The sequence below is a fragment of the Cornus florida genome, unplaced genomic scaffold (genome assembly GCF_030987335.1).
Source record: "Cornus florida cultivar Cherokee Brave unplaced genomic scaffold, ASM3098733v1 CherokeeBrave_3.0.0_Hap2_Chr11, whole genome shotgun sequence".
NCBI classification, from domain to species: Eukaryota; Viridiplantae; Streptophyta; class Magnoliopsida; order Cornales; family Cornaceae; genus Cornus; species Cornus florida.
This window is the reverse complement of record NW_026775581.1, coordinates 4,689,912-4,715,913: the sequence shown is the minus strand read 5'-3', so window position 1 is coordinate 4,715,913 and position 26,002 is coordinate 4,689,912. Positions and strand designations below refer to the sequence as shown.

General features: G+C 35.8%; 1 protein-coding gene across 3 annotated transcripts; it reads right to left on the bottom strand.

Moving 5' to 3' along the window:
• Nucleotides 1–1,172: 1,172 nt before the first annotated feature.
• On the bottom strand, nucleotides 1,173–5,423 carry LOC132284278 (WD repeat-containing protein YMR102C-like). Of its 3 annotated transcripts, none has more exons than XM_059786367.1 (8): nucleotides 4,963–5,423; nucleotides 3,447–4,552; nucleotides 3,153–3,243; nucleotides 2,840–2,997; nucleotides 2,691–2,742; nucleotides 2,285–2,364; nucleotides 2,101–2,194; nucleotides 1,173–1,930 (listed from the first exon to the last, which is right to left on the bottom strand). In XM_059786367.1, exons 2-8 carry the CDS (start codon nucleotides 4,524–4,526, stop codon nucleotides 1,365–1,367), a joined length of 2,121 nt encoding a protein of 706 aa, XP_059642350.1. In that variant the 5' UTR covers nucleotides 4,527–4,552; nucleotides 4,963–5,423; the 3' UTR covers nucleotides 1,173–1,364. The 3 variants fall into 3 exon arrangements, with proteins under 3 accessions (XP_059642350.1, XP_059642349.1, XP_059642348.1); XM_059786366.1 differs by having other exon boundaries at nucleotides 1,173–1,945; nucleotides 3,447–4,556; nucleotides 4,963–5,418; XM_059786365.1 differs by having other exon boundaries at nucleotides 1,173–1,945; nucleotides 4,963–5,418.
• Nucleotides 5,424–26,002: the final 20,579 nt, after the last annotated feature.

Below are 26,002 nucleotides of genomic sequence, written 5' to 3'. Positions count from 1 at the left end.
CTGGATCTGGCTTATGCATTGAGCATTATTAGCTAGTTTATGCATGATCCTAGAGAGCAACATATGAATGCAGTTATGCGCATTTTGAGGAATCTGAAATCTGCTCCTGGAAAAGGAATTTTGTTCACTAAAAATGCTGGTTATTAAAACATAGATGCATATACTGATGCTGACTAGGCTGGAGTTATAGATGATAGGCGATCTACTTCTGGTTACTTCACTTTTGTAGGAGGTAGTCTTGTTACATGGAGAAGCAAGAAACAAAATGTTGTTGCTCGCTCGAGTGCAGAAGCTGAATTCAGAGGTATAGCGCTTGGACTTTGTGAAACTTTGTGGTTAAGACTTCTCTTGCGGGATTTGGGTTATCTACCTAGGCAACCGATTAGACTGTATTGTGACAATAAAGCAGCATGTGATATTGCTTATAATCCAGTTTAACATGATCGTACAAAGCATGTCGAAATAGACAGATTCTTCATTAAGGAGAAGTTGGATGAAAAAATTGTGGAGTTGCCTAAGATTCGATTTGATGATCAACTAGCCGACATTCTCACCAAAGCAGTCTCAAATCAAGTGTTTTCAAAATTTTTAGACAAGTTGGGCATGCGTGACATCTATGCACCAACTTGAGGGGGAGTGTTGAGATTTTATTTTTTGTAATCCGGGATTATACAGATTGTATAGCTATAGGATTGAATTATTTACTCCTTGATTTAGGGCTAATTGGTAGGTAATTAGTTTCCTATTATTGTATAATTAGTTACCTAGTTTAGCTAGGTATTAGTCTATAAATTGAATGTAATACTCATCGTGAATGATATCGAATAGAGTTTTTTAATTCTCATATTGGTTCTCTGAACTTCAAGAAACACAACTTAAATTGGTTTTATTGTGTTGAGAATTTGCTTCCAAGAAGGAATCAAATTTTCATGTAATAAAAGGTCCCGTGCCCATGACATTTGAACCTCGATCAATGATATTATAAAGCCTTGTATGAAAATGGAATTTATATTCCATTCGATCAGAATATAAATTCCATTTTCATACAACAATTTTATTAAATAATTTAAAAACTTTACACCACTGACTGTCACTGAAAAAAAAACAAGAATAAAGCTGCAAAAGATGTAGTGATTACAAGCACTGCAATTTTCTAAGATGTAACCCCTATGTATTTCAAAGAATTAAATTATATTCCTAAATATATAATAGAACACTTTGGCTGTAGTTTGGTAGAAATTAATTCGACTATAGTACACCTACATTGCACTGAGTGAAACAACATCTACAATTGTGCAAATTGTTGCTGTCTAAAAAATGCAGAGCAATGGTAAGGCCCCTGATCCTGCTTGAACCATGGGATTTCAAAGACGAATCGGTAACCCGTAATTGTAATATGTTCTAATCCGCCCATCCCAGCCGGCCGTTACAATCAAAAGACCCCACATATGAGGAGAACTGGATGTATTCTGGCAAGCACTCTTCGAAAGTTTGTACTCAGACTTGCACATTGTGGGTGACCCGGCCACTTGACTTGAATCCGGTAGTTTCTCCTCTGGCCAAGTTGCAGATCCCTTTGGCAGAGACTCCAAGAAAAAACCACGGCTCAAAGAGAAACAATCAGGGGAAGAGACAGGCATTTTGTGGTGTAAATCCTCATCACACTCGGCATTTCTCAAAATTCTACAGAGCAAATCGTCCCCCAAAAAGGTTGGGATTGTAGGTGAACCCGACATGTTTTTCATGCCATTCCAAGGCAAAGCAATCCAAGCATTGTGAGACAAGAAACTTTCACAAGACCAACTGTGCTTTCCTGTGGAGGACAAAGTCTTCTCCTGGCCGATGCAGTTCCAAACATTGACATGAGAATCCTCACTTGTCGAGACAATGTGTTTCCCATCTGAGGTGAAAGATGCAGGTACCTGGCTTCCTGAATTTCGAATGCCTAAAAATAAGAATAGAAAGATATCTCTCCTATCAAATTAAACATTCATATGATGACAACTTGCAGAGCCAACAAAAAGAGAAACGGGGAGGAACAAAAAAAAACTTCCAATTCATTCTTTATATAGGATCAAAGATAAAGATACTAATACACACCCTTGAATTTGCTGATGACATTGACCCCAGAAAGTATTCGAAATTGTGAATCAGCAGAAGTTACCATTAATTTGCTAGGGTCACTTGGGGAAAACTGAAGTGTGCAACAATACACATGGGTGTAAGTCTAAAGACAGATAATGAAACAATGTAATGAAGTCACATACTTCTGTTAGATGATTACCTGGAAACCAGTTATCCTCTTGCAAGCCGACTTCTTTTTCCCATTTAAATTTATTTGATCATCCAGTTGCAAATGATTATCTTAACCCATACAAAACATGTTTGGTAAACGTTAGTCCTCCTCATTTCATATGCTAATATAATACAAGAAGCTCAGCAGCACACGGGTTCAATTAATAAAGACACAGGACACATAATGAGGTTAGAAACAGAAAACTAAAGAAATTTTTTTTCTTGCAGATAACACACAAACCATTTTAAGAGAATTAATGAGCTAGGAACATATGCCATTTGGCACAAGTCAATACAAACTAGTTCTGCTGTGTTCACTTGTTGAAATGTTGTATGAATAATGCTATTTACCGGGAAAAAAATGTAGTATGAATAAAAATAATTGTATCACACACCTATTATATCATAAAAACGGCAATTCCCATCCATGGATCCCACTATTCCTCCCTGCATCATTTATATAAAAACCTTCTTAACTAAAATCCATACATAGTTTTTAGGTTAAATTTCACTCGAAAAGTTAAAAGAAAGAGATCCGACAAACCTTCCCATTGGGGGAATAACACACAGCAGTCACTATTTCTCTTATATCAGTCCAATCAACAACTTGACAACCATGCACTTCCCAGATGCGTACTTTCCCATCTATTGAACCACTGATGAAATAATTATCATCCATGGGATTGAATTCTATGCAGGTCACTGCATCAATGTTTATTGTGAGCAGAATTCATCACAATTTTTTAGGAATCAGGAAAAGAGATTGAGATTGTGATGAATAAAACAACCTTAAATTATCAAATAAGTCAAACACACGCAGATTGAAAAATAAATAAGACAAGCAACGAGAAGCTTACCATAGTTATTATGAGAAAACACTCCAAGGCATTGGTCATGTTCTAGTTGCCACAGGCGAACAGTTTTATCAACAGAGGATGACAGCAGATACTGCAGACAGTATCAGAAACAAGATTAACGAGCCAAAATCCGGGAAACACATATCATTTTTACCAGTAAATTACAACAATAATTGAGGAAAATATATTAAATTTGTTGCCTTCATAATTAAAGAAAAACAATAATGGTTTTTTAACAAAGGACAACAGAAGCAAACAAAAATTAAAAAATAAAAAATTTGTGATATTACTAACCCCTTTGCTGGACCATGAGAGAGCCAAGACCTCACAACTGTGTCCATGGAATTGATGTAAAGGTTTCTCCGAAATCCGAAAGACTTTTGGTGGGAAAACTACACAAGCTGACTCCGTTGATTTCCTCAACCTCTTCATCTTACCAATTTTGTTTTTATCCACATCAAGATGGGCAAATTTGGATAAATGATCCACTGAGAAGTACAAACATGAAGGATCAGTATCTTGAATGTCAAATTGATTTGGTCTCTCATACTCCATCACCTTCCAGACACGAACGACACTGTCTTCACCAGCACTTGCCAGGTACTGGCCATCGGGACTGAATTTCATTGTCAAGATTGAGCCCTTGTGTGCTGAAAATTCTTGTTCTGCGTAAAGGGAGGACAATTCTTTTGACCTCTTCCCATGTAGATGAACCCGAACTCTTCGAACTCTAGTCCCCAACTCCAACTTGAAATCACTCGGCTTCAAACTGTCTTCCCCTTGCCTATTGGTAATACGTGATAGGACATTTAATTTCTTAAGCCAGCCCCTCTTCACTTTCTTCTTCATATCCACCATGTCACCGGCCTCAGCTTCTTCCTGTGATCTTCCAACCGTTTGATGATGGCTAATTTCATCCATTAAAATCTCTCTCCCCTCTTCTGAATTCTTGATACAACACTCGGAATTCCCCTCATCAGATATATCATCTTGCATCCATCCTGTAGCTTCAGAGCAATTCGACAAAAACTGGTCTTCGAAATCTGAATTTCTTAGCCCAGCACCACTGTCTTCAGTAACTCTAATTCTGTCCATTCCCATTTTGATTTCATTATCTCCTGGTTCCTCTCTTTCAACCGGATTCTGATCTAAACTCAAACCCATCCATTTCATGAACCTATGGCGACGCTCACAAACACTCTCTAGATTCTCCGTCCTAAACTCATCCCCAAGACTATCTGAATCACAATTGACATGCCCAGAACTAGAACAACTGTCCTGGGAGCAATCTGAACCAGAATCAGACACCGGAGCGATCTCATCACGAGTATCAAAAAATTGTTCTTCTTCTGCTTCACCATAACTAGCCATCATTCTTTGGATTCAACCCATAAAAAAACCTACCTCCACAAAGCCAAATACATAAATATATAAGTTTTAATTACCAAACAAATTTCTAAACTCTCCATCAAACCAAAAAAAAAGTGAAACATTGAGTCTATAACATGAAAAGAAAAACACCCAACCCAAATCATAATCAAAATCAGACCATGTGAGTGAGAGTGTATCTTATGATGTTAAGATATTTCAGACAAATTGAAATCTTATGAAGTCCACATTGTACAAATAAGTATATAGTATGTGATTGTAACATAAAAAACAAGGTAACCCGTAATTGTAATATGTGATCAAACCACGGCCAAGAATTAGTGAGTCTCTAACAAGATATGAAAATCAGAACATTAAAAATTTCAAGATAATCACTCTAAAAATGTAACTTTAGAAAAAGAAAAATTGGGAACATTTGTACCTGGGCTGTCATGAAATGATGGTCGGACCCTAGAAATATATAGTGAAATGTAGAATTTCAGTTCTGTAATTCTCTCTCTATATTATATATATATATATATACACACACACACACTAGGGATTGACGGAGGCAATCAAGACTGAAAAATGAATACAAGAAAACAAATATTGAGAAGAGAATAGGAAGGAAGTGAGTGAGTCGGAATCGAAGTCAGAATGTGGAAGGCGTTGAACTCTCTCTCTCGCCCTCTATCACTATTATGTATTTGTTAGAGAGAGAGAGCAAGCATTATTATACACACACGATACACCCACAGCGATTGATTGGAGTGACGGTTTTGCCCTCCCTTGAGGCATCCGCTTAATTAACGGTTATAACGACGATGCCGATTCGTATGAGGGACCCTTTTTTTTCTTTTTCTTTTTCTTTTTCTTTTCTTTGGATTCTATAATTTAATAAGTATGTTTGGTCAATGGTTTTAATCGTGTAATTACTTCATATTTAAATGGGGAAGTTCAGTATCTTGAATAAATCATTTAAAAAATACTCCGCAATAATTATGAAAACAACAAATTTACTAAAATAATAATAAGAAATAACAGAAAAATCAGATAGACCAATTTAAAATAGGGTTAAGTGCAAAAAACCCTCTTCTACTATCGATATAATGCAAAATGATCATTGCGTGGTAAAAAATCCCTCTATACTATCAATTTGGTGCAAATAGGTCACTGTGTGGTATAAAATGACGACAATACTCTCACTTCAGTTGAATAAATTAATAATTATAAATACAGGCTATGTAAAATGACCCTTTTGTCCAATTTGTGTAAAATTGTGTTTGTTTGGACAAATATACCCTTAAAAATACACCTATGACTTTTAATTTAAGGGCTAATTGAGTCATTTTACTATAATCAATATATATCTCTGTATGTGACAATAATCCATGGCTGCACAAACCCATTGGCGAAGCTTTAGACAGTTCAGCAAAACCCAGATCGCGCCCATGATTGTCGTTGCCACATATCACCAAGATTGCAAATCGCCAATCTATTTCATAGTTTCTGGGCAAGTGTTCTTTGCTGATTTGTTCATTTTTAATTATGAAAACTTCTTGATTTTCTATTGATTTCACACCTTAAATCTCTCTTCTTTCTTTCACTTTTTTCTTCTTCTTCATTCCTTTCCTTTATCCATCATATATGCTATATGTTTTCCTTTTGGGTAAATTACACTTACCTCCTCTCTAGTTGGCTAAAAGCTCAAACAGCTCCCCTCAATTATTCAAAATATCATTTGCCTCCTTTAAAACAAACTTCCGTCAATTAATTGATGATGTCAGCAATCTAAAACTACAGAAAGCCCATATTAACCTCTAAATATATATGAAGACCATTTTGCCCAAACAATATGTTCCCGCCAAAATGGAACACACATTTCCTTCCATTTCTCAGCCCCATCTAACAAGTTCATTTCCCTCTATTTTCTTTGTCTATATTAATATATTATATTGAATATTTTTTATATTTGATGACTTGTATTGTATTATAGTATATTTTCTAGTAATATATTGGTAATTTATGTTGATTATTTGTCCTATTTAATTTGTTTACGGATAGCATTTCAGTTGAACTGCAAAAATTAAGATTGCCACATATGACAAATCAATAAAATTAGATCAACTTGTTATAAGTTAAAATAAAAACATAAAATAGTAAAAATTCACAACAAGAGAAGTAAAACCAAGCATATAATGAAAATTCATAATTAATAGTGAACATAATTTTCATTACATAACTTCATCAATAAAAGACCCAACAGGTTCTATATAGTCATTACATAACTTCATTTCACCTAAAAAATAAAAACCAAGTCACTTGTATCCCCCCAAAAAAACACTGTACCACATCATTTGCAATTTCTTGTATCACAACACAAAAAACCTAGGTTTAAGAGCTACACATCAGTGCTTAGCTTTTATCTACAAACTTTATAAACAAAAAAGATTGTTGCAACTAGAATTGTCATATATTGGTTTGGCTTGAGGAGCTTGCACCATGACCAACATTGCTACCCATGGTTGAATGTGTCCTTCCCCTGCCAACTATCCTTCCATGGAAAGATCCTCCACTGATTCCCCTCCCTCTCTGTCCTAGTAATTTGTTAACCCTTCCAACCTATGCATGCATAATAGAAATGGTGATTAGTTATTTTTTAATACAAGAAGAAAAACAAAAAGAAAAAGAAAACATACATGTTCGTTGACATTGTGAACTCCCCTTCCTACAGAAGATGTTGATAGGACTGGTGTTGCCTGACTCAGACTTCCTATTCTTTTCCCTCTTTGAATATGATTCATTTAATTGAAGTATGATGCAAGCTGAATATATATATATATATACAACTATTTAAAAAAAAAGAAAAAACACCAAGACTATACCAGTTGAATATATATATATATATATACAACTATTTATTATTATTTTTTTAAAAAAAACTAATTAAACAAAAAATAAAACACCAAGACTATACCAGCTGATGGTTGGCGTTCACCCTTGCAATTGGTTGACTCATACTACTAGCTTTCCTTCCTACAGAATATGCCAATAGTGGAACTAGTATTGGTTGAGTCGGACTTCTCATCCCTTTCCCTCTCTGTATATGATTTATTTAATTAAAATATGTTATTAGTTGGAAAAAAAATCTACAACTATTTTAAAAAATAATAATAAATTAAAAAAAAAACACCAAGGCTATATCAACTGATGGTTAACATTCATCTTTGCATGTGGTTGACTCATATTACTAACTCCCCTTCCTGTAGAATATGCAGTTGGTGGAATTGGAGTTGGCTGACTCGGACTTCCCATCCCCCTCCCTCTCTGTATATTATTCATTCAATTATAATATGTGAAAAAAAAACCTGAAAAAAGAAAAAAAAAAAGAAAAGAAAAAAGAACAAACTAAAAAAATAATTATACCTGATGCTGGGTCATATTGACCCTAACATGTGGCTGACTCATAGTACGGACTCCAATTCCCTTTCCTCTCCCTCTCTTTATATGATTCATTCAACATAATAAGATAGGTTATACGCATGAAAAAAAAAAACCTGAACAAAGGGAAAAAAATAATAAAAAATAACTAAACCTGTTGTTGTTTCGCGTTGACACCAATTTCCGTTCCTCTCCCCCTCTTTATATGATTCATTGAAACAAATTAAATAGGTTATAAGCTAAAAAATACAACATGAAAAAAAAAAAAACAAAATAACTATACCTGCTGCTGGTTCACATTGACTCCAACCTGTGGTTGACTCATACTATTGGCTCTCATTTCCATTCCCATCCTTCTCTTTATATGATTCATTCAAGAAAAAAAAAGGTTATAAGCTGAAGAAAAAAACCTTGAACAAAACGAAGAAAAAAATTAACGAAACATAATAATTGTACATGTTGTCGGTTCACATCGACTCCCCTTCCAATTCCCCTCCCTCTCTATATGCGATTGATTTAAATAATTTAGGAAATTAACTAAAATAATAAGCTAAAAAAAAAAATCAATAAAAGTATACTTGTTGCTGGTTCACACACGAAGGGTCTGTAGTTGCTTGACTACCATAAGTGTTGCTGCTTCTTCCAACTTGTGGTTGACACAACAGAAATAGAAAAAGTTAAATAAAATAAGATCTCATATAATTTATTGAAATAAAACAAGCTATAGAACATTGAATACCTATGTGTTACCCCCTATATTTCTCACTTCTGCTCCTTGGCATGTCCTTCTATTATGCCCAAATGCTTTACATATCTTACATCTCACAGTTAGAGACCTTCTCACCTCACTAATGCCTACAGCTAGCTTATCAACTTCTCTTCTTCTGTTCTTTCTAAGCCTGCAAGGTAACCTTTTCAAAGTTGGAGGATCTATTGGTTCAGCCTCAATAGATGATCACAATTGCTGATCAACAATTGGATGGATTATGTTTCCATAAGCAGCTAAGTATTGCCTGTTAGTGTAGCATGAATCACAGAACCTTTCAATGTTATACCTATTATAAGCAATAGCTGTTGCTACATGCTTACATGGCTAACCACTGACCTGCCATAAATTACAAATACAAGTCCTCCTACCAAGGTGAACGACATAAATAAATCCCTAATCCATGACCTCATATTCTTCACCACCAACAAATATTACAGTGCAAGTCCTTGAATCTTCCAATACTTTGTTCAACTTCTTCCTTATGTTAGGGGTGACCATTCCTGAAAAGTCACACCCTTTTTTAAACATTTTTTTGTATCCTTTCCATCAGTTTAGTCCTTATTCCATCCAACAAAGTTAAAATGGGTTTATGTTTAAGTTCACCCACCCAACTATTGAAGCTCTGTAATGACCCTGTCATTTTTCTTCCTTTCCTTTTTCTCAGATTTTCACGGATATTTTTTTTCCGTTGATCTTTTCTTTTCTGAGTTCAATTTCTCGTCACTTAGTGTTGTCTCGAGTGCTCTGGAATAATTTTTAAGACTCTTTCCTTTGGATTGAAAATTTCCTTTGAGGACCGCGTCATTTCCACATTTTTATTTTTCGGACACTATTCACTTTTCGTCCTTTTCCCTATTTCGTCTTTTCCCCGTTTGTCATTTTGTTGGCATAGCCTCAATTTTTTGTGTTAGGAGTTGGTTTCTAACTTCACGTACCTTCATTCTTGGTAGTTTTTACGAAATACGTACCTTTACTTTTGCAGTAAAGTAGGTTGTTTCCGGTGTTCATAGGGGCATGAATGCATAATTTTTCAATAACATTTTCTTTTCTTGGGGTGTTTTTCATAAATATATTTTGAAGATATTTTATTTCAGGGGTTTCTAAGAAAACGTTTTTGGAAGATATTTTCATTCTGGGCCAGTTGTGTAGTTTTCACTTTTAAGAGGGGCCATTGTGCAATTAATGAAAGTTATTGCTAAATGCCTTGTTTTGAGCCTGGATCCTTGTACGGGATTCATTTTCACTTTTTGTCGAGTCGTATACTCTTATAATTTCCTTTTGGTTGTTCCTCTCCAGTTTTAGGGTTTTTGGCCCCGATTGCTGCCGAACTTGTTCGGGGCATATCTCTCTGCTCGGGACTCAGTTTTTGACGTTATTTCTTTTGTTATTCATTTTTTCTCATTTTGGTTCTTTTTCGTTCACAGAGTTTTGCTGTTTGAGCGCGTCTGCTCAAATTTCACTTTTCTGGACCCGGTGGGGCCCGTTCGGGGCACTTTTTGAGTTTTCTATAAATTGGAGGTCTTAGAAAGAAAAATCAGATTTTCTCTCTCTCTCTCTCTCTCTCTCTCTCTTTCTCTCTCTCTCTCCCATGGCCGGACCTAGCTCCTCCCATGGCTACCATCTTCTCTTTCTTCTTTTGAGCTTCTTTCCTTCAATGAAATGTTATAGTGCTTTAGTATTTTATGTTTGTCTTGGCGAGGCCTTCGATTCCACCGATTGGAATCTCGTCTTGGCCATTTCTTGAGTTTGGGTTTGAAGTCAAGTTGTGATTTTGATGGGGTTTCCTTGGGGTTCTTGTTCACCGTGTTGTCTCCGACAAAACCTAGAAGTTTCGTCGGATTCGGAGCCGTTTCAATTCGGTGGGGATTTGAGATTTCATCTCAAATGGAGGTAGGAGATGTTTTAGGATTATGTATGTGTTGTATTGAGTGTTTTCCATGATTTTACAATTTGTATGCATGTTTTGGTTTAAGTCCAAGAATTTAATTTAATTAATTTCTATGATTAAGATTTAATTCTTATATGGATAGATAACTTAGAATTAAATTATGGCATGCTAGTAAATCATGTTTTGATATGTTTGTTAACATATATTAAATTGGGATTATTTGAATAGGAATTGAATTTTTTATTTAATAATTATCTTTGATAAAAGTTTAATTCTCATGGACATACCTTGCATGAAATTAACTTGTAGCACGTTTTTAAATTAAGTCTTGACATGTTGTTTAATATACTTTAATTTGAGAGCATTTGGAAGAGTATGAAAATCTAGAGATTTTAAATAAAAGGATTAATTAAAATCTATTTTAAAGGTTCCATTGGCTTAATCAAGTTTTTGATTTGATAATTGTGATGACTAGGACTTGTACACTAGCATATGTTAAATTGTGACCATTTGATGTTGTTTTAGAATCTAGGAATTTAATTATCATGATTTAATTAAATTCCATCATATTGTTTTAATGACCTAATTAAGTTTTTTCATGTGGTATATGTAATGACCATGCTATGTTATATAACATGTGTTAATTAGGGATCATTTCTATTGCATTATTGATTAAATTATGTGTTTAACATTGGTAGTATGTTTGAAGCATGATTTTAGACTTGTAATGGATTTATGAGTTATGCTTTCAATATTGAATTATATTGTTATAGCGTGTAACGAATCACACACTGAAGATTCGACATGTGATGTTGTTATAGCGCGTAACGAATCGCGCTCTGAAGATTCGATATTTGTCAACCTATAGTAGTTGTGGATTTAGAGCATGTATTGTGTGGTTCCAACCTACTTGTGCATGAAGGTAGTTTCGTGTACTATTTAATACGTATATAAGTTGTTAACTTATTATTTTGAAACCGTTTGGGATATCGCTTAATGGCTAGGGTTCGGTTCTAGTACGGGGACAAGAGTCCTCTAAGTCAAAAGTACACGCGTTGGGTAGACTGCCCAGGGGTTAGTAGCCTAAAAGAAGTCCTGTGTCGGTCTGATCCGAATGATGTCTAAGTATATCCGCTTTAGTTGATTTCGCACTTTAAGATTTCTAGTTGATAACTTAGAGAATCTATGTCTTGATGCGTGGTATTAGAAATTCTAATTATACTAGATAACTATATTTAGTTGATTTCGCACTTTTAGATTTCTAGTTGATAACTTAGAGAATCTATGTCTTGATGTGTGGTATTAGAAATTCTAATTATACTAAATTGTTATATTTTGTTGATTTCGCATTTTAGATTGCAAATTGATAACTTTGAGAATCTATATCTAGTTGCCTTGTATAGCATGTTTCTATGTTGGTCAAATTGCATAAATATTGTGATTCATGTTTTATTGTTCAAATGTGGCTTAGGAATGATCCTATAGATTCATTTGGAACATAGACGTTAGGTAGCATGACCCACTTTGGTTGTTTTCGCATTTTAGATTTTAAGTCGATGACTTTGAGAATCTATATCTTGTTGTCTTGTATATAGCATGCTTCTATGTTGTTTGAATTGCATGAATGATGTGACTTATGCTAGAAATGATCTAGGGTAGATTAAGATTCTCTCCGAGTCTCACCCTTGACATAGACGTTAGGTAGCATGAGCCCTTTAACATGTTTCACCTTAAGGTGATAAAATTGTAAAATACTAGGTCGATGCATGCTCATTTCCTATGAGTAGCTTTATGTTACTCGCTCACGTAGTGGGGACATTTTTCAGGTATAGGAATCAAGGTTAGACATTCTTGTGTAGGTTGGCTTGAAATGCCATTTGTAACCTTATGTGTTAAATGTGTATTTTTGATTCCATTTATGTAATGTGTACGTAAGTACACCCTTTGCAATGTATTTGGCATGTATAAGATGAGACTGGAGGTCAATGACACGCATTTTGCATCCTATGTAATTTATGACTTCATGAAATATTAAGGAACTATTGAAAAATGATAAGTTATTGTTTCACCATGGGTGCATCGGGTGTGGGAATTCCATTTTCATTCTTTTATAGGGTCTATTTAATCATGCATGAAGTGTGGCCAAGGGCCAAATGGTGTTTTGAAACCATTTCATAATTTTGAGTTCCAAGTTTTCATTCTAAGCTTCATTTTTGTCATTTTGGCCATTGGGGGGTCGTATTTTGCATCGGCGGTATTTTTAAGCTGTAGATCATTGTAGTGCATCCTAATAGGTAAGTTACGTATGCGTGCATGGTCATTTTCGGGAAAAACTCTTTCGTTGGCAAAATGAGCCTCTTATGGATTCATTTCACACTTTTGTTGAAAAATCTAACTTAAGGGCATTTGGGGATTTCCTTTGGGAAATAAACTCCGTTCTTAACTCTGTCACATAGAAAATATGATTTTAGGAGGTGTTTCTTCACGACATTTTTCCAAAAAATGTCATCTTGATCTCGAAAACTGCGCTCCAAACTCAATTTTCTGCTATTCTACTGTTCCTGCTGTTTAAGTTCAACTCTGGTCAAGTTAAACCGGTTCAAGAGGGTTGAACCGGTTCAAGATGTGTCTTTTGGTCCAGCATGGGTGTACTGCCCATGTTGAACCAGTTCAAGGAGGCTGAACCAGTTCAAGTCTTGTAGTTACTGTTGTAGGTTCAGCCTTGACCTTCCAACTTTGAATTGTTGTAAATTCTTTGTTTCAACTCCGAATTGGTCCGTTCTTGAGTCTAAATTGACCGAGTCGAAATAAAATTTCCAATGGTACCAATTTCAGATTTAGATTCTTCTCCTATCTCATGATATCCTCATTTTAGTGAGAGGGTGTCGGATTTAGTTCGAACCGGGATAGGGTTCATCTGGGATTGCAGTTCCTTTGGACTTGGGACTTCAGGTGAAGTTACCAAAGGATGTTTTTGGATGTTTTTGATCTCATTTGACTTGTTGAAAGTCAAATTCCTTCCTCTTGGGGTAAAATGACCATTTCACCCTTGGTCCTTCTTTTATAGGGTTTTGATATCCTTGTCTTCGTTTTGCTTCTGCTGAGTCTCGAAATTCCTGAAGGGCCATTATTGTGCCTTAGGAATGATGTACATCTCTAAGGACTTGGTTTTGTTTTGCTTCTGCATTTTTGGATTCGTTTTGGGTCATCACAAGATACACTAGGTTGAAAAATCCAGGGTCGTCACAAGCTCTTTGCCATGTTGCTTGTCACATGATCACTTTTAACCCTCTCATTAAATGCATGCCTAGACCAACTCTCAACTGGAACATTTCTCATTAACCTGTCATAACCTTCAGGTGACAACTCCCTCAAATGGTTCATAGCTTTGTGAAAATCAAACACATTATATGCTCTAACAACCTTCCAGAAATATCTTTTTACCATCAATCCAGGGTAGTTCTTCTTAAAGTTATTAAAGAGATGTCTACAACATCTCCTATGAGAAGTATCAGGAAAAATGTTGGCTGTTGCTTGTTTAAGACCCTATTGAATACATACATGACATACATGTTCATGTTATTTACAATTTAAATGAGAATATAACAAAAAAAAAAAAAAAACTAAATAAGAGAGGAATATACCTCTGCATGTCTGACATGAAACACCAAGGCCTTGGTTTAGTCCCAACAGCAATAATGGTGTGAAAGTGATTTAGAAAAAATGTCTAGCTACTTTAACTCTCACTCTCCACCACACCCAATGTAATAGGAAATAGTCCATTATTCCCATCGAGGGCAATTACAGCCAACAACACACCTCCATAAACACCCTTAAAGTGGCATCCATCCAATCTTATAAAAGGCCTGCAACCTTCTAAGAAGCCACTTTTCATTGCCTCAAATGAGATAAAAATTCTTTGGAATTCTGGTGGATGTGGGAGTTGGCCAGTGGTGCTCAAATTCTACCAAGCTTCCTGGGTTTGATTTTATAACCTCAACAGCATACACAGGGAGAAAACTATAACTCTTCCCATGGTTTCCCTCAAGCTCATCTAAAGCCTTTCTTTTTGCTCAATAAAGTTGCATCTTATGAGCCTCAACCCCATACTTTGTATGAACTGCATCATATAAAGAACTTAAACTGATATTTGGTGTCTCGTTGAACCTATTAGCCAATTTCTTTGCTATCCATGTTGAATCTGCCTCTTTATTTTTTTTTCTTTCTAAAGCATGAGTGATTATTATCATAGCTTTTTATTTGATAAGTGACCAAATTAGGGAGAGGTGAAGCATGAATCCTCCATGGACAATCCTTAGCTGCATATTTACAAGTGGCTCTTTTTTCTCATTTTTTATCCTCCATAATTTGAACCCTTCTTCAATTGCATAATTTTTCAACACTTCTCTATATCTTTTAACATTATCAAAGATCTGACCCTTCCGTAATTTGATCTTTCCATTTTCTTCTAATTGAAATTCCTTCCCAAACTTTGAGTGTTTATGTACCTTGCTCAATCCCACCATATTCCTATCTTTTTTTCCACTAAGAACTTCATCTTCAGAATCAAACCTACAATCATCATTAGATTGGTAATCACTGAACCCATCCTTGCTGTTATTTTCTATTCTTCATTTTCTTCATTCACGAACCCACCACCAGATGACTCTGAACTTGAATCATTAGTTTCAACAGCTTTCCACTCCTCATCCTCAGAACTAAACCCAAAAATATCATCATCATCTTCCTCATCTCTATTATCTTTTACATCAACATGAACAAAACTTGATGTAGGTTGTAAAGGCCTAAAACCTGCTGCAGGGCAAACACTTATTGTAGGACCTGACATTAACTCAGCTAAACCAAGATCAACTCCTACAGGCTCCTCAACTTCAACAAACACATTAATCCTATGCCTAAACCTATTCAACATAAACATGTCCTTAACTTTTTTATCATTGTCAACTAAAACCCTTTCATTGTTGTTAGGAAAGTCATGATATATGTTAATATCTATCCCAATTTGTGCTAATACATTAGATAATGCATGCTCTATAACGTGATCCATGAACTTTAAGTAACTGTATCCGCCAGGATCTACATTCCCTATCACATTGACACCTTCACCGTAATGCACAACTAAGTCATAAACAATGGTTGCATCCATAACTGTGAATACAAAATTAAGAAGAAAAAATTATAAAGAATATAGAAACACTTGGATATTAACAGAGATTGCAAAACCCAAAAAATAGATATCTTGGCCAAATTGAATAATTTTAACATCACATAAGAAAAAGAATTAACCTAATCAATACAAAGAAACCCAAATTCCAGAAAGCCCCAACTTTTCAACCATATTTGCAGATTGCCAATAACCAATAGAGTAGTAATATAATGCATAAACATACGAGTATAAAATCGACACAAACACATACAAATTCCTACAAACCTTAACTTCAAAACCTTACAGATTTACATAACCAACAACTTTAATTTTCTAGAAAACAAGTACAAACTAGAGTTCAAGTAACATATTAGTATCCTATTTTGTTACACCATTTTCAATAACCCAAACAATGGAAAAAAATCTTAATTTCAAAACACTACAAGAAACTTTATTTGAAAAAAAAACTGAATATGTACTACAAGTTCGAAGATCACAAACAAGCAAACAAGAAATTTTTTTGAAAAACCATATATAATTTCAAAGCATAATTTGAAAAAAAAAAAAAAATGAACCCAGAAAATCAAATTCAAAACCTAATTACAAAACATTACCAAAACCATAATTTCATGACCTAAAACCCAAAGCAAACCCAATGAGTTTGAAGATCTAAAACTTTAAACAACACCCAAAACCCAAATTTCAAAACATTAACATAAACGAGTTCGAAGAACTTACCTTAAACGCATATGGAAGCTCCTGATTTTCTTCGTTCTCCTTTGCTTGCACACTACTCTCTTTTTCTGTCTCTACAGTCTCTCCTTTATTCCTTAGAGAGTTCTGAGAATGAAGACATGTTTAAAGGGACTGTGTTGGTGGTTTTTCAGTTAGAAAATGGAAAAACGTGTGCAAGTTGTATAAGGGCAAGATTGTTTTATTAAAATTTTACCATTTTTATATTAAAATAATTGGTTAAAATGTGAGGTCATTTCAGTAAAATCCCATAATCTATTAATTGAGCTTCACAGATGTTTGTTTTAAGGGAGAAAAATGATATTTTAAATAATTGAGGGGAGCTGTTTGAGTTTTTAGCTAACTAGAGGGGAGGTGAATGTAATTTACCCTTTCCTTTTTTTATGCAAATTTGATTTGGGTATTTCTTCCTTTGATTTCAATTTTTTTGCAATCACTTTCTTTGATTTCTATTTTTGGCAATCTAAGAACTTCTATTTTTGGCAAACAAGTTTAACCTTTCTACTTTTCTATTTCCGGACCTGGATCTCGTTTAGGCTAGGTGTGCTGCTTAGGGTTGGTCGGACGGACGGTCAATTAGGTAAGGTTCAATGAGTTTTTTCAACAGAAGCATGTCTTTGACATTGTCAGCTCCTTTAGGAGGAAGAATGATAGTTAACCAAAAAGAACAGTTTATTGATAGTGGTCAGAATGATCAATGGGATACTTGGAATATACCCAAGGTTCCTATTAGAGATATTTACAAATCCTCTACCTTCAACCTCAAAATAGGATACTATATCAAAACAATAGAACAAACCATTTCTCTCAAAAACCCTTTTGAAATTATCCAACTATTGCAAAAAAGAGCATAGTCGAACACCAAAAGAAGTACAAATTACTACATATAGGGCTTGTCCAAATTGCAGTCAAACCTCTTACCATAAGAGGACTTAACACTGCTATCATGCTTACTCTTAGAGACTGTAGGGATCTCAATTTTGAAACCTCTTTGTTAGGAGTTTGCCAAACTAGCCTTTTCGATGGCCTGCAATACTTCAATTGTTATCCAAATTACTCAGTAGCTCTTGACGACCCAATAATCCTTCATACTCTAACCCTCAATGTCTCAAGTAGTGGCTATGAAATGATGGATGGAGCCATACCTTTCAATGTTGTTTATAGAGTCCATTACAAAGTCTATACTACTCAGGTCAGCCCCAATGCTTTTCGTGAGTCTCCCAAAGGCGAAACCCTCTTTCTCCATGCTAGTGATGAAACTTTACACACCTATGTCCAAAGAACCATCACTTGGAATGAGGTCACCTTCCCAGAAGAGTGGACTCTCGAGCATGTTGTTCCTCCTTCAAAGATTGAGAGTAAAAGGTTGGAACAAATATCTCAATTCTCCGATGGAACAGTAAAAGTTAGATTTAATACTAACAGGCTCAATAAACTTTATATTCGAGAAATAGAGCCACCAAGATCGTCTTTTTCTCAAGCTTCTTTCCCTCAAACACAATATTCAAAAGTCCCTTCCAGAAAATCATTTTTCGGAACACTTACAAGACATCCAAATCTCATTGGTGATAAAAACAAAGAAGTTGCTAAGCTAGTCTACCAGGACGATGAATGCGAACAGACTGAAGAAGAAGACAACCCTCCTCTTCAACGCAATCCTGTACCTACCAAAACTACTCCTTAAAACCAAAACCTAGATCCTCACGATTCTCCTCCATCCCCAAACGATTCTCAGTTGAAGATCCAGACCGCCAGATCCATCAACTCTACGTAATCAAAAAAGTTTATAAGGTGGATAAAGACTTCCTACGCAAAGACTTCTATTCTGACATCAATGACTCAAGGAGATGATGGTATTTTGAAACCTTTTCTGCTTAAAAACCATTGAGATTAAAGAAGAGTGGTATGCTTTTTGTCTACGCCACAAGTTTTCGGCCCCTTTTTTTACATGGTTTGAAAAATATTATCTTGACAACGATATTGATTTTCCTTTCTCAACAATCAAATCCTTAAATGTCACATCCAAATCCATAACTACATAGCAAACATCCCGACGTGAAGCCATTGAAGCCATTCACCCCCCCGCTGAAGCAATCAAATTCAAGATGAAGGCAGCAGGAACCGTCACACTTACTGCTTCTCCTTTTAAAACAAAGGCAGTAGCCGCCGACAATACTCCATCCACAACCCGTGATGTTCAAGCATCATGGAACAAAATAATTACACGAACCAGCACCTCTAGACATTTGGCGCTCAGCTTTCTTGTGTTGATACTGTAATGACCCGGTCATTTCATTCTTTTCCTTTTTCCTCAGAATTTCATGAATGCATTTTTTTTAGTTGAAATTTATTTTCCGAGTTTAGTTTCTTGTCACTTAGTGTCGTCCCGAGTGCTCGAAATTGGTTTCTGAGACTCTTTCCTCTGGATTGACAACTTCTTTTGAGGACCGAGTCATTTCCACATTTTTCGTTTTTTGATACTATTCACTTTTCGTCCTTTTCCCTATTTTGTCTTTTCCCCGTTTATTACTTTGTTGGCATAACCTCATTCTTGTGTCCGGAGTTGGTTTTTGACTTCATGTACCTTCATCCTAAGTGGTTTCCATGAAATACGTATCTTTATTTTTGTAGAAAAGTAGTCTGATTGCTCCTGGTGTCCATAGGGGTATGGATGCATAGTTCTTTAGAAATATTTTTGTTTCTTGGGGTGTTTTTCGTAAATATCTTTTGAAGATATTTTATTTCAGGGGTTTTTAAGAAAATATCTTTTGGAAGATATCTTCATTCCGGGTCAGTTGCGCAGTTATCCTTTTGTGTGGGGGCCTTTGTGCAATTAATGAAAGTTAATTGCTAAGTGTCTCCTTGGGGCTTGAATCCTCATATGGGATTCATTTTCACATTTCTTCGAGTCGTGTACTCTTAGAATTGTCTTGCGATCGAACCCTACAGTTTTCGGGTTTTCGGCCCCGGTTAGCGCCAAACTTGTTTGGGGTATATCTCTCTGCACGGGAGTCAGTTTTTGACGCCGTTTATTCCGTTATTCATTTTTTTTCATTTTGGTTCTTTTTTGTTCATGGAGTTTCACCGTTTGAACACATCTGCTCAAATTTCACTTTTTCGGGCTAGGCGGGACCCGTTCGGGGCACTTTTTGAGTTTTTCTATAAATAGGGGACCTTTAAGTGAAAAATTAGATTTCTTATTCTCTCTCCCCTTTCTTGCTGGCCCTAGCTCCCTCCCATGGCTGCCATCTTCTCTCTCCTCTTTTGGACTCCTTTTATTTGTTAAAAATTGGTGAAGCCTTAGTGTTTATTGTTTACCTTGATGAAGCCTTCGATTCCAACCGATTGGAATTCTGTTTTGGCCATTTTTCGAGTTTGGGTTCAAAGTCAAGTTGTGATTTTGATGGGGCTTCCTTGGGGGTTACGTTCACCGTGTTGTCCCCAACATAACCTAGGAGTTTTGTCGGATTCGGAGCCGTTTCAATTCGGTGGGGATTTGTGATTTCATCACAAAATGAGGTAGGGGATGTCTTAGGTTTATACTTGAGTTATATTGATTGTTTTATAAGCATATATAACTTGGGAGCATGCTTTGGTTCAAATTTTAGAATTTAATTCTATTAGTTTCTATGTTAAGATTTAATTCATATGGTTAGGTATAACTTGGAATTAAATTGTGGCATGCTAGTAAATTAGGCCTTGGTATGGTTATCAACATATATTAAATTGGGAGCATTTGGATAAGAATTGCAACTTGTATTTAATATTTATCTTTAAATAAAGTTTAATTCATAGTTGAAACAAGCATGAAATCAACTTGTAATGTGATATTAAAGTAGGTCTTGGTAAGTTCTTTAACCTATGTTAAATTGAGGACAGTTGGCGTTGATTGAAAATCTAGAGAAAAATTAATTAATGAGCTTAATTAATTTTATTTTAAGTGTGTTGGTCACTTAAATTGATATTGGAGGTAATAGGTTGATAATCCCTTGAAATGTAGTCCGCTTAATCACCTTGTGAGCATATTACTATTGGATGTAAAGATTAGTACTTGTGGCCTCTTGAAATGGTAATTGGACTTAGCATGATATAGAATATCATTGACTTGCATAACTTGTTTAGATATATCTTGTATAGGTATATAGTTTGTTAGAATATTTTAATTGTTTACCTTGGAAGCTAGTTACTAAATTGGGACTTATTTAGTACTTGTGACTTAGTGTGGTAATGTGACTCAATTGTTGTAAAATATTCTTGTTTTGGTGTATAAATTGCATATCGGAGACTTAATATGTCATATGCTATCTAGACTTGAATTCTAGGACATGGTTTGTGTGGATTCAACCTTATTTGTGCATGGAAGATGGTTTTATGCATTATTGGATTTGGTATAAGTTTGGTCTAACTTATTGATTTTTGGTATAAGTTTTGAACTTATTGATTTTGGAAAGCTTGTAAGGACATACTTCACGTGATGGATAGGGTTTGGCTCTAGTACGGAGACAAGAGTCTTCTAAGTCATAAGTGTGCACTAGGTAGTACCTTGTGGGTCGTAATTGCCCAGAATAACTTATACATGTGCGCATTAGGTAGTGCCCTATGGGTCGTAATTACCCGGAAACACTTGCTTGGTCTAGTGACCGCATGTCCTAGTCTTTCTACTTTTGTTTTGCATTCAATATCAAGTTGTTAATTATGGATTACTTGTAGCTTGAAAATTGGTGCTTGCTTATGTATTTGATCTCATTTAGTATACTTGAAACTGTATACTTGAACTTGTATCCTTGTTAGCATATCTAAACTTTATCTAGTGTATTTACGCTTAGTATGCTTGTTTTGTGTAGGCGGATTTCATGTTAGTATACTTGTGCCATGTATACTTGTCTTGTGCGTACGTGTTTAGCTTAGTATACTTGTGTTTGTATACTTGATTTATGAGTACTCTATATATATCGAATACTTATGTATGTATGTTGGATATTGCTCATCTTGTTTAACATGATTTAGAGTGCTTGAACATGTATGCTTGTATGTCGTGTACCATATTTTAACATGGTTTAGTGTACTTGAGTATGTATACTTGTATGTCATTATTTATTTCAATTGCATGAGTAGCTTAGGATGATTCCTGAGTCTGACTTTAACATAGACGTTAGGTGGCATGAGCCCATTTAACATGTTTCACCTTAAGGTGAAAAAAATGGAAAATGCTAGGTCGATGCATGCTCATCTCCTAAGAGTAGCTTTATGTTACTCACCTATGTAGTGGGGACATTTTTCAGGTACAGGGACCTTGATTTGCGATGCACACTATGCCATGGAGGTTTCGTAGACTTGAAGTATCATTTTCATGAAAATATTAGCATGGAAAAGTCATTTTGTAGCCTTATATGTCAAAATGTGTATATTTGATTCCATTTATGTAATATGTACATGACTGCACTCCTTACAATGTATTTGACATATATGAGATGAGCCGGAGGCCAATGACATGTATTTGTATCCTATGTAGTTTTGACTTCATGAAATATTATGAAAATATTGAAAAATGTTAAGTTATTGTCTGACTATGTTTGCATCGGGTATGGGAATTCCATTTTGATTCTTTCGTAGGATCTCATTAATCATGTATGAAGTGTGACCAAGGGCCAAACGGTAATTTCCTATCATTTGTTAATTTTGGTTTTCAAAATTTCCATTTCAAGTTCATTTTCGCCTTTTTGGCCATCGGGGGGTCGAATTTTGTATCGGCCATTTCTGGGAGTCGCGGACCATTCCTGCGCCTCAAAATCACTTATTACGTTTGTGTATATATTCGTTTCAGCTTAGAAATGCATTCGGGGTCAAATGTATGCTTGGTGCAAAGTTATATTCTCGCCGTTTTTGAGCCTAAACTGATCTAGGGGCATTCTAGACTTTTTGCAACAAGTTTTTTTGTGTCCGTCCACATGGTCAGGTAGAAAACATGATTTGGGGGGGGGGGGGTGTTTCTTCTTTGTGTTTTTTTTCAAAAAGGCCCAGAAAGTCCTCAAAATCATGTTTCAAACTCAAATTTCTCCTAAGCCTTTAGCAGAACGAGCGCTCGTTCATGTCGCACGAGCGCTCGTAAATGGGGCAATAGGTTTTGGCCCTAGGGCATGCGTTGTACGAGCACTTGTAGCTCTTGCACGAGTGCTCGTGGTACTGTTCATGTGTGTGTGTGTGTGTGTGTTTGTGTCTTGGTTCAGCACTGTACTTCCAACTTTAAGTTATTGTATCTTCTTCGTTTTAACTCCGAATTGGTCCGTTCTTGAGTCTAAATTAACCGCGTCGAAATAGGATTTCCAATGGTACCAATTTCAGTTTCAGATTCCACTTGTACCTCAAGATATTCAAGTTTTAGTAAAGTAGTGTCAGTTTTTGGTTCAAATCGGGATAGTTTTTGGTTCAAAACTTGATATATTTTGCCATCCGGACTCCGAATCATGCGATTCTTGAGTCCATCTTGATTATTATTTTTTTGCCTTTCCAGCGGTGTGTTCAGTGGCACCCGAATCCATAGTTTTAGAAATGACTATTTTGCCCCTGGGGGCTTATTTGTCATATTTTCTATCTTTTGCTTCCGCGTCAGTTCTCATTGAATTCCTCGACCTCATCGAAGGTCATCAAAGTGTCTTAGAGGTGTGTTGTGCCTTGAGAGACCGTTGTCTTATTTCTTGCTTGCGCATCTGGATCCGTTCCGGGTCATCATAGGACACACTGGGTTGAAAAAATCCAGGGTCGTCACAAAAACCTTGCTTCAAAAAGATCAAATAATCCTAATCCAATCAGATAATGCTCCCCCTTTCATACCCCATGAAATTCCCCTACATTTGTCTAAACAATTATCTAGGCGTAGTGCCATTGAAGAAGCACATGACAAAATTAAGCATATCGAATCCCTTATGGCTTCCACGGCTACGATTCTTGATACGCCAGAACGACCAACCAGAACCATCAATACTTTAGACCAAGAAATTGGTACTGACACTGAAATTGATGAAATTATAGAAATCTTCTAGAACTAGCACATTAATACTTTAGAACCAACTTCTTCTAGAAACTATTATCCCAGACCTACTTTCCTAGACCTCTAGATCGAAGAACGGGGACAGTTTTCCCAAGCTATTTATCATGGTGGCACCATTTATGAATGGAACATAGATGGCAAAACCGAGTATCACATTCTCAATACCCTTTAAGAAATGACAATGGTCAGTACTGTTTACAAGACCAAGAATGACTCATTTGATCATGCTATAGCACAACTCTTAGTGGGAGGTTTTACAGGACAACTCAAAGGATGGTGGGATAACATCCTTACTCCTGATAAACACCATGCCATTCTTCATTTCGTCAAAACAACTCCCGAAAGAACAACGATCAAAACAGAAGAATGTGAAGATATAAAAGATGCAGTTGCTACACTCATTTTCTCTATCGCTAAATAATTCCTTGGCGACCTCTCAATTGTTAGAGACAAAACCTCAGAGATCTTAGCCAACCTTAGGTGCCGCAAAATTTAGGATTTCCGATGGTATAAAGATGTTTTCCTTTCAAAGGTTCTCACTAGGACTGACTGTAACCAAGCCTTTTGGAAAGAAAAGTTCATTGCTGGACTCCCCAATCTTTTTGTTGAAAGAATTTGCAAGCATTTCAGATTAAAACACAATGGCCATATTCCTTATGATTCCCTCACTTATGGTGACATCATCAGTACCATTACAGCTAAAGGAATTGCTCTCTGTACTGATTTCAAACTTCAACAGCAAATCAAGTATGAGAATGCCACTAGCAGAAAGGAATTAGGATCTTTCTTCCAACAATTCGGCTTCAAAAACCTAACCCCTCCTTCCAAACAAAAAAGTCATAACCGCTACAAGAAGCCTTTCTCCAAGAGGTGCGATAACAGGTCACGGTACAACAAGAACAAGCCCTCTTTTGCGGATAAATACCTTTTCTCAGAGAAAAATAGACAGAAAAATGTCCCTCCTCCAAAACATTTTCAAAAGAAGACAGCCACTTCAAAAGCAGTAATAAAATGCTTCAAGTATGGCAAGTTGGGTCACTACAAACGTGATTGCAGAACCAAACAGAAAATCAATGAGCTTGATCTCCCTGAAACTATCAGAAGCCAATTGATGCAAATTCTTTTAAACTCTTACGATGAAGAATCTGAACATGATATCAATGGTATTCAAGAAGACGATTATCATGCTGATACAGACTATGATTTTGATTCTTCAAGCCTATCTTTTAATGACCAACCTATCAAAACCAAATGCATTTGCATGATTACCAAAGATCAAGAATTCATGTTAGAACTCATTGATAAAATAGAGGATCTCGACCAACGCAAAGAATGTCTGATCAAATTCACCAACAGCATCGGCCAAAGGAATGACAAGACTTCAGTTATTACACCAAACACTTACAACCTCACTGATATCTTTGAAAGGTTTGGTACACAGCCCGAGATGCCGATTACGATCCAAGACTGCCATAAAGAAATCAAACAAACTAAGCAAGAGATTTCTATCCTGAAGCAAGAGAGTAAAGCTTTAAAGGATTCCACTACTCATGACATTCTCATCCTCAGAAGACAGCTCATTTTTCAACAATCCTAGATAGATACCCTAATACCTCAATCTTCCTCCAAACCTGAACAGCAAGTTTCTGAAAGCATTACCGAAGATAACGAGACCTATATCAACCTTCTGACCTAAATAACATTCCAGAAATGGCATGTTAACCTCAAAATTGTCATCAACAAAACCTTTATCATTCAAACTATAGCACTTATTGATTTTGGTGCTGATCTCAACTGTATTAATGAAGAACTCGTCCCTACAAAATACTTTAAGAAAATTAAAGAACGACTTCAATGTGCTAATAGTTCACGACTCACTGTTCAGTACAAGCTAACCAAAGCCTATGTTTGCAATCAAGGTCTTTATATAAAGACACCTTTCATCCTTGTCAAAGATCTCAATACCCCTATAATTTTAGGGACTCCATTTATTTCTCTTCTTTATCCATTCAAAGTTGACGGCCAAGGAATTTCAACAATCCTGGTAAGACAAGAAATTTGTTTTCCTTTTGCCCATCCTATTGGCTCCAAGGATCTTAATATCATCAAGGATTCTTATGTCACTCAGATCCCAGCTGTCAACATGATTAAAAGCAAAATGAAGCATTTAGACTTTCTTAAACAAGAACTAATCTTTAAACACATCGATGATTGGCTAAGTCACAAAAGTCTCAAAGAATCTATTCAAAGGTTCAAAACGAGACTAGAAGGTCAGGTTTGCTTAGATCTCCCAAACGCTTTTTGGCATAGATGACAACATATTATTGAACTACCCTATGAAAAATCTTTCAATGAAAAGGATATCCCTACCAAATCTTATCCTAGCCAAATGAATCAAGAACTTCTTGGTTACTGC